The 9228-nt window shown below is 58.6% G+C and overlaps 4 protein-coding genes across 4 annotated transcripts; 3 read left to right on the top strand and 1 right to left on the bottom strand.

Moving 5' to 3' along the window:
• SLS55_007668 (uncharacterized protein) lies at positions 1 to 1137 on the top strand (the record flags this gene model as incomplete). The annotated part of the gene is made up of 2 exons (XM_066779084.1): positions 1 to 5; positions 60 to 1137. The coding sequence occupies 2 exons, from the start codon at positions 1 to 3 to the stop codon at positions 1135 to 1137; spliced, it is 1083 nt and encodes a 360-aa protein (XP_066629888.1).
• A 295-nt stretch (positions 1138 to 1432) lies between these two features.
• On the top strand, positions 1433 to 2243 carry SLS55_007667 (uncharacterized protein; the record flags this gene model as incomplete). The annotated part of the gene is made up of 2 exons (XM_066779083.1): positions 1433 to 1502; positions 1780 to 2243. The coding sequence occupies 2 exons, from the start codon at positions 1433 to 1435 to the stop codon at positions 2241 to 2243; spliced, it is 534 nt and encodes a 177-aa protein (XP_066629887.1).
• A 2349-nt stretch (positions 2244 to 4592) lies between these two features.
• On the top strand, positions 4593 to 5258 carry SLS55_007666 (uncharacterized protein; the record flags this gene model as incomplete). Its single annotated transcript, XM_066779082.1, has 1 exon — positions 4593 to 5258. One exon carries the CDS (start codon positions 4593 to 4595, stop codon positions 5256 to 5258), a length of 666 nt encoding a protein of 221 aa, XP_066629886.1.
• Positions 5259 to 5574: 316 nt separating this feature from the next.
• SLS55_007665 (uncharacterized protein) lies at positions 5575 to 8501 on the bottom strand (the record flags this gene model as incomplete). The annotated part of the gene is made up of 6 exons (XM_066779081.1): positions 5575 to 6412; positions 6474 to 6733; positions 6790 to 7218; positions 7273 to 7589; positions 7645 to 8183; positions 8458 to 8501. The coding sequence occupies 6 exons, from the start codon at positions 8499 to 8501 to the stop codon at positions 5575 to 5577; spliced, it is 2427 nt and encodes an 808-aa protein (XP_066629885.1).
• Positions 8502 to 9228: the final 727 nt, after the last annotated feature.

Raw genomic sequence — 9228 nt, 5'->3', positions numbered from 1 at the left:
ATGGAGTAAGGACCGTGCACTAGCACATCACCCACTATGAGTCAACGTGAATCACCCAGATCTTCCCGCGTCAGCATCCAGATCAACCAGATCATAAATAAGCCAATTGAGGAGTCCACATTCACCCATCGCGCCATCATCCTCGTCAAGAACAAAATATCCAACCCACCGGAGAAAAGCCCTCCCACCACAATTCCATCTCGCACCATCCTCGTCCAAAACACCACCACATCCAACCTGTCGGAACCAAGCCTCCCCACCACCACCACCACGACCCCCGCACCCGGCCCCACCATGGCGACGCCCACCAACCCCCTCGCCTTCTACGACATCGCCCACCGGCCCCCGGTCGAAGCAACGTGCTGCTCGCCCAACCCGTCCAAAACGCGGCTCGCGCTAAACCTCAAACGCGTCCCCCACAAAACGACCTGGGTGCCCATGCCCGACATCGCCGCCGTCCGCACGCAGCTCGGTGTGCCGCCCTGCCGCCAGTTCGCCGACGGCTCCGACTTCCACACCCTCCCCGTCGTCGTCGACCCCAGCACGACCCCGCCGACCGCCCTCGGCGACTCCTTCGACATCGCCGCGCACCTGCAGCACGCGTACCCCGACAGCGGCGATGGCGACCTCTTCCCGCCCGGCGCGCAGCTGGATTTCGCACTCGCCCCGGGCAGCACGGCGGCCATGCTCGTCCCATTGACGCCGGTCCGCGAGAGCGCGTTCCCAGCGTACGCGCGGTTCAACGTCGACGTCGACGCGGCGTTCACCGCGCACGTCCAGCTGTGCGTCCAGGGCATCCCGTTCGACCCCGCGACGGCGGATGCCAGCCGGGCGGAATTCGTGCGGCGCGCGGGCGTGGGGGCGTGGGAGGATTTCGCGCTCGAGGGCGCGGCGCGGGACAAGGTGGTGTCGTCGTTTGAGGAGACGTTGGGGCCGTTGGCGGGGTTGTTTGAGGGGGCGGGTGGCCCGTTTTTGTTGGGGGAGAGGGCGTGTTATGCGGATTGTGTTGTTGGAGGGTGGTTGAGGATGATGGCGGTGACGTTGCCGCGGGGGGAGTGGGAGATGCTGAGGCGGTGGCATGGGGGCGTGTTTGGGAGGCTGCATGATGCGTTGGAGGTGTATGCGGAGGTGAAGTGAAGTAGGTCGGACGCGGTTGGGAATGTGTGGGAGGGATCCTGTGCTTCAAAAAGGTTTGGAAAATTACGGGGTTATGGCGTTTGTTCTGGTAGTCTCTCGGGGTAAAGATGGGGACTTTAGATGGATGGCAATTGATTGGATGATGGAAAAAATAGCTTGTGAAATTATTACTTTCGGGAGGGGGTTTGATCCATCTTATACACTTACAGTTTAGTTTATTCTATCAATTTCCAGAGTAGAATCCCATATCCCTAAGAAGGCTACAGAGACATTGACTGACCATAACGCGCCGAGAATGGTGTGTTGGAAGAGCGGGTTACAGTTAACGGGCCGCGAAGACACTAATGCTAAGGCTAAAGTATTAGGTAGGCCAATTACGAATAAGGGCTACAACCCCGCTCTAGCTAAGAGCCTGGAACCCACACGGAGTATTTTCCATCTCTCAACTCATCTCTCGTTGTTGTAAGTACGAGAAAAATCACCTGCTGCACGACTAAAACCGTTGACTCTGCATTGCAAGACGCCATCCGAAGCTGGTTTGTTTCTGAACATCTCCAATACAACCGGGCTTGCCTGCCATGAGTGCAGTAGTCCACGACCTACTCAATCGCGCCCCACCAAACACGCCTTATCCATCTGGAGGATTCCTCGTCGACCCCGAAGTCCTTGCAAAGTTCCCTGCCGGAACAAAGATCCTCTCAGCCACTCCATTCGGGACATCAGCCTGGACCATCACCGCTTGCCTACAAGTTTCCCTGCCTAGAGGCACCATCGAGCGTTATTTCCTGAAATGCGCCAGCGAAGACGCCGGTCGCGCTCTCATCGAAGGGGAATTCAACGCCATGTCAGCAATCTACGAGGCCGCACCCGCCTTCGTTCCGAGGCCTCACTCGTGGGGCGAATTCCGCAGCAAGAAGCCGCGGACATATTTCTTTCTCTCCCAGTTCATCGACATAATCAGCAACCGGGTCCCGGAACCGAACCAGTTGTGCAGGAAGCTTGCGCGCCTGCACCGCGACAGCGTCTCCCCCACCGGCATGTTCGGGTTCCACGTCAAGACTTGCCAGGGCCGTTCGGCGCAGCATGTCGGCTGGGATGCCAGCTAGACCGCGTGCTTCACCAAGATGCTGCGCCACGTCATAAAGCTAGACGCCGACGCCAACGGTCGTTGGGACGCGTTCGACGAGATTGGGTGCAGGATCACGATGCGGGTGATTCCCCGATTAATTGGCGCTCTCGAGGCTGATAGAAGGAGTGTCAAGCCGTGCTTGATCCAGGGTGTCCGATCGTCCGTCCTAAGCCAATCGCGCGCGCGATTGCTCTAGGATGAATTTACGTAAGCAAATCGCGCGCGCGACGACTTATTATATAAGTAATCGCGCGCGCGATTGTCTTTCGACGAGGTATCGATTAGATTACCTAGAAAGGCAGGATGGTGAAGAAAAGGAAGGAAATAGTAAAGAAAAGGGAGGGATAAACGAAATAGGGGCTAAGCGGTAAATACTACGTCCGTACTCGCGGCCGTGTATACGGCCGTGTAATAGCCGTGCATTTAATCGCGCGGATTGGCGCGCGCGACTGCTTAAATCAATCTCGCGCGCGATTACTTATGTAATAAGTCGTCGCGCGCGCGATTGGCTCTTAAGTATCAGTCTAATCGCGCGCGCTCAAATGGACGGACGATCGGACACCCTGGCTTGATCCACGCCGATCTCTAGGAGGGGAACACGGGGACGTCCGTCGAGACGGGTAACATCTACATCTTCGACGCTGCGTCCCTGTATGCTCACAACGAGATGGAAATCGGTGACTAAAGGTGCCATTACAACAAGATCCACAATAAGATATACACCCGGACGTATCTAGAACACTTCAGCCCAAGCGCGCCAGAAGCAGAATAGGATGACCGGAATCGCATGTATTGCGTCTACTACAACGCCATCTATTCTGTCAACCACCTAGGCCAGGGCAAGTCCGTGCGCCAGAGGAAGGTACCTCTCTGCACGCTGCTGTCCCACCTGCTGACTTTTTCAAAGAGCTTACGAGGACATGTACTACCTCATCGACAAATACGCGCCGTTTCCCAATGGAGAAGGCCTTCCGAGACTGTCGGCAGATGAGAAAGTCGCCTTGTCTGCGGAGCGGGACCATACCGCAACCTAAGGCTCATTGTTCTTGCTGCTACATTGAGCATGGTGCGGAAACCGACTGATACAAATCCTGAGCAATCTATATATACGTTCAGGAAATTGAACATTTCAGTGACAAGAGACAATGAAAATACGTAGACAGAGTCCAATGTTTCTGTTCCGCTCTCTACGTCAGTGTGATGTCAACCGTGCAACTAGACCGATTCTACTCTACCGTGTATGCACCTCACGTATAGTCAAAGTGGGGGTCCATGCTAGTCTAAACAGCAGCCATGTGGGGTGCCACTCCACATCGCAACAACCATTGAAGAGTCCACATCCCCTACCCTCCACCACCCGCCTACCCGCCATGGAAAAGAGCAGCCCCCCAGACGCTCTCGACAACACCACCACAACACTAGCACCCCCTAGCAAACAGCCAACCGTCTCAACCCACACCGTCCTAACCCCGCCAACAAGCGACCTCCCACCACCACTACCACTACCCCTCCCCCCCTCCCCCTCCCCCTACGCCCTCCTCCCCCCCCTCCAACGCCTCCGCCTCACCCTCCTCATCGGCCTCGCAACAACCACCTCCCCGCTAACCGCAACAACCTACCTCCCGCTCCTCCCCCTCCTCGCCACCCACTTCCACACCACCGCCCGCGCCCTCAACCTCAACCTCACCCTCACCCTCTACATCTCCCTCCAAGCCCTCCCCCCACCCTCTTCGGCCCCCTCTCCGACACATTCGGCCGGCGCCCCGTGTACCTCACCACCCTCTACCTCTACACCCTCGCCGCCCTCGGTCTCGCACTCAACCAGCAGCAGTTCCCCCGCTCTCTGCGTCCTCCGCGCCCTGCAGAGCGCGGGCGCGAGCGCGGCGTTTGCCGTGAGTTACGGCGTCGTCGCGGACGTGTGCGCGCCGGCGGAGAGGGGGAAGGTCGTGGGACCGCTCGGCGTGGCGGTGAATCTGGAGGCGTGCGTGGGGCCGGTTGTCGGCGGGTGGGTGGCGTGGGCGGACGGCGGGGGGTTCGCGGGGGTTTTCTGGGTGTTGGTGGGCGTGGGCGCGGGGCTGTGGGGGGCGGTTGGGGTGGCGTTGCCGGAGACGGTGGGGGTGACGGCGGCGGCGGTGGGGGGGGGGGGCGGTTCTGGGAGGGGTGTTGGTGGGGGGTTTGGAGGAGGTGGTGGGCTGGTGCAGGTGAGAGGAGGGAACGGCCGGCGGCGGCGGCGAAGGTGGCTTTCCTCGAGAAGTGCCGCCGCGGCGCCAATCCGCTGCGGTGTCTGCGCATCGTGTTTTACGCGGACGCGTTCCTGGCGCTGTGGATGCACGGCTCGTTCTACGCCGTCGACTACACGCTCGTCGCCGCCGTGCCGGGCGTCTTCAAGGACGTCTACGCCTTCGACGCGCTGCACACGGGCCTGGCGTACCTGCCCCGCGGCGCGGGCATCGTCGTCGGCAGCTACTGCAACGGCAGGCTCATGGACCGGAACTTCCAGACGACGGCCCGCCAGCTGGGCTGGACGCCGGACCCGGCTTCTTCGCGAAACAACATCGACGACTTCCCCATCGAGAAGGCGCGCTCCCGCGGAAGCTTCTGGCTCCTGCTCGTCTCCACCGCGACCCTGGTGGGCTACGGATGGGCGGTCGGCAAGCACGTTCACGTCTCCGTCCCGCTCGTGCTGCAGTTCGTGCAAGGGTTCTGGGGAACCTGCTTCTACAACATCTACAACACGCTGTTGGTCGACTTGTTTCCGCAGAGCCCTAGCACGGCGGCGGCGACGGCCAGCATGGTCCGTTGCGCCATGGCTGCCACCGGTGTTGCCATCTTGCAGCCGTTGCTCGAGGTTGCTGGGTTGGGCTGGTACTTTACTTGCCTGGGTCTCTGGAGTGGTATCTGCGGCGCTGCTGCTGTCTTTCTCATCCGGAAGAAGGGAATGGCTTGGAGAATGAAGAGGGTTTCGAGGAATCGTGCCGATCAGGCGGCGTAGGCCTTGCTGAGGAGTGTCACAAGGAAATGCTTGTCAAGAACAGAAGCACGGTAGGGAGAAACTGCGTCAACGAATTCCAAGTAGCAATCGTAATCCGGGATAGGGGATACAGCGGTGACATCCGGCGGGTATATCCGTGAAGCGCATGAAATACAAAGGGAATATATATATGTACACCGGAGGCTATGTGCAACCGTGTGGAAAAGAAAATATGACGAGAGAGAAGAAACGAGAGAGAGGGCTATATCACAACGCATCCAGTCAACAAATCCAGCACATCAACCCCCCTCCCCCCCTCCCCCACTCCCCACACCCATCACACACCCGGCCCCAAATCCACATCCAACCAATCCAAACTCGGCTGGACATCGAACAGCTCCCAAAACGGTATGTCGTACCCCTCGGTCGCCTCGGGCGGGGGGAGGGAGTAGTTCATCGCATACGACGGAGCAGCGCCCGCCGCCGCCGCCGCCGACGCGTGCGACGGCGCGGGCGACGCCATGTACATGTTCGCCGTCGGCACGGACGAGGATAAGGGTGTGGTGTGTGAAGGTGCAGGTGCAATTGCCGGAGGGGGCTCGGACGCGGATGTCGTCGTCGTTGTTGTTGTGGGGGGAGCAGGCACGATGTCTGAGAGGTGGAAGGTGTTGGTGTAGGGGCCGGCGTCGTCCCAGGGGGCGGGGTCGGAGGTTGGGTGGTGGTTGGTGTGGCGGGTTGAGGCGGCGACGGCGGGCGGAAGAGCGGTGGATGACGACGTCGACGACGACGAGCCTTTGAGCTTGAAGTACATGTCGAGCGCTTGGCCGTAGCTGCTGTGTTTGCGGCGGTGGCGGCGGGTGCGGCCGCGGCGTGTGGCGCCGCGGGAGCTGTTGGTGTCGTTGTTGTCGGTTTCTTTGCCCGTGGTGGTGGTGTTGCCGTTATCGTCGTCCTCGCCGTCGGCGTCTACGTCGGCGTCTTCGTCTAGGAGCGGTTCGGCCAGGCCGAGGAAGATGGTGAAGAGGCGCTGCAGCCGCTCGATGGAGGTGCTGCGGTCGGAGAAGTCGGACAGGTCTTCGGTCATGGCCTTCATCAGCGCGAAGTCGTCGCGGTTCGACGTCGCGACGACGTTGCAGAAGAGGATGAAGAAGGGCGTGAGGGGGTAGAAGAGGAGTGTCCTGCGTGCGTCTGGCGTCAGTTTCCCGGCGCGTTTTCCACATGCTGGAGGTATGTACTTACCAGTTCACGAAGCTCATCGTTGTGCCGAGCCCGATGCCGCCTTCGCTCACTGGCACTGGCTGGGGCTTCTGGAGGGACCGTAACGAGCATATGGCGGATCGAGCGGCTTCGAGGCAGTTTTCGCCGACGGATGTCTTTGAGCCTGTGGTGGCGCGCTCGCAGCGTCTTATGGCCGTCATTATGCACCAGTAAGAGAACTCGAGAGCGTTGATTTCGCTTTCCATGAAGAGACCACGGAATTTCTCGGGTTCATCTTTCAGCTGAGACGTGTCAGCTTCAACTGTATATATGGCGGCCAGGAGAGGCTCTGCCTTACCTTGTCCATTTCATTCTTTACGTCCTGCATTTGTTCTAGCATCTTGGAGATGAGTGCTGACTTGTGTGAATGCTCGGAAGTGTCCTCGTCCTTTGATTTGTGGGTCAAGTCCGAAACCACGACGGACTGGATGCGTGATAGCTCCAGGTAGATGGTCATGAGATTGACGGGGGCTTCGTTCCAGATTGACTCGGTGGGCTTGATAAGATCAGTATACAGGAGCGACGTTCGGCGGCCGAGGTTCATGGAGAAACTCTTGTCGAGGTTGTAGCACCACACAAAGCAGTAGTACAGCTCGTTGGTATCCGATCGCGGATCATAAAAGTCGCCTCGTCCAGTGTGAAGACCGAGATCCATGCACGTCTTGCAGGCAGCAGAAGTGAAGGCCCAGCAAGCTGCTGTGTCACCTTGACCTTGGACGATGAACGCCTATGTCACTCGAGTCAGATCATACGCCCTCTTATGTCCAGATGCTATACGTACGCTGCAGAGAAGTGCTTGTAGGAGAGTGAGGGATGGAGAGGCGAGCAGCGGGATCCGGCTCATTGCAATCTTTGCGCTGGTCATGTACTTTTGCACGGATTTACGCATCTCCTCAACTATCTCTGGACTCGTCTCTTCCGGGATGATTGTATTGAGGAATTTGACCGCCATGGCATTGACGCAAATCGAGTAGAGAAGTAACGTGTCCTGATCTTCCTGCTGATTCACCAGAGCGATGCCCATGTTCTCCAGGTTCTTGGGATTGATGTGCTTGAAGTAGGAGGACACATGGAAGCCCAACCGATCTCCCTTGATTTCTGAGGCAACGTCAGCAGTCTTGCAGTAGCGATTCCCAAAGGCAGGTCTCCTCACCCTTGAGCATCCAGCAGAGAAACTCTATTGAGGGGTACTGGATGTCTTGCAAGCCGGTCCCGGTGCAGCTAAAATCTGCCCTTGCACTGGTAGATGCCTTCAACTTGCCATCAAGTTGGTTGATCAGCTCACCGACAGACCGTAACACCGTCCGTCTCGTGCTGCTAAGGTCTTTGGCTGCCTCGAGCTCATGTTGGATATACGACTGAGCTTCGATAGTGGATGGAGACTGTGGTGTGCTCATGGGCCGGATGTTTTCCAAAGGGCTGAGCCCCTGCTCTGCAAGCTTTCGTCTCTTGGAGAGAGTTTCATCTTTGGAGCCCAGAGAACGACTTCGCTTGCGGAGCTCACTCTGCTCCGGCAAAGACAGCTTGCCAGCGCCCGGCGAGGAGTCCTGCTTTTCGTCTTGCAGAGAGGAAGTGTGGTGGTCAAGGGAACCGGCACTGTGTGCGGTGGATACAGGCCGTGGCATTTCCTTGGTTCGGACCAGATCCTCCAGGAATGCGACCCGATCCGTCAGCCGCTTGACTTCCTCCTGCCTGAGATGCCCGGCCACCGAGTCAGCGACCGCATTGCCCGAGGCTTAACGTAGAGCGAGAAACAATGGCAGCACCTACGTTGGCTTCGGCGGGAGCTTGTTCCGGGGCTGGGGTTGCTTGGACCGCACCCGCTTGCAGGTAACGTTGGCGTCCAGACAGTTGCCGCATGGGTCGTTACGATCGCACTTGACCTGATTGAAGCGGCGTCAGTCAAGCTCGCGACAGACGGCCATGGAGTTGGTCGTAAGTTTCGGCAGTTGCGGGCACGCCATACCTTTCGCGAGTGGCAAAGGTCACACTGCGGCACTTGTCAGCCATCGGGATCCTCGTGCAGATCTCGAGAATCTCGTTTCTTCACGTCGTCGGGGTCTAACAGCACTCACAGCAGAGTTAGCAACCTCGGACTGTGGAGTCGCGGAAGACATTGAAGGCGATGCCGGTTCCAATCGCACTGTGGCGCCGCCGAATTTGTACATCCGAACACGAATATTTTTAGATTGAGAAGGGGGGGAAGATGTGGCGGTGTTTTGTTTTGACGCGCGATCGGGGCGAGGCCATCTCATGTGCTGCGCTGGTTCGGGTCGGCAGCGCCCCAGCGGCCGACCCAATTCGGTCGGAGGCCTTTGCCAAGGACCGAGGATGCGCCAGCCCTACAGGGCTCAGACCAATGTTTCATGGCTCCGCAGCCTATGAATCCCTAGCGAACGCCTCGCCGTCTGTAGAAGCGGTGTTCTGAGGGCTGAGCCTACCTGAATGGGCTAGCTGTTGCAGGCCGGGCCACTGAGGTCGTTCGAGAATGCTCAATGTCCGCAGCCGCCAAGAGACTAGCGACGGCTCCCGATGCATGTGCCGGTCTGCCAGTCGTATTCCAAGCCTTACCAAACGAGAGTGGACATCCCACAGCATCCTGACTGGCAGCTAATTTGGCGCACACTGTGTTGCCGGATCCAGTCGCTCTCCCTACAAGGCTCCGAGGACGTGAGAGATATAAGAGTGAAAAATGCACCATCGTCAATGGATACTGTAAATTAGAGCTTCCACTTCC

Source organism: Diplodia seriata (assembly GCF_021436955.1).
Source record: "Diplodia seriata strain FDS-637 chromosome Unknown scaffold_8, whole genome shotgun sequence".
Classification (NCBI taxonomy): Eukaryota; Fungi; Ascomycota; class Dothideomycetes; order Botryosphaeriales; family Botryosphaeriaceae; genus Diplodia; species Diplodia seriata.
The sequence above is the reverse complement of the archived record's forward strand: the minus strand, read 5'-3'. Positions and strand labels throughout refer to the sequence as shown.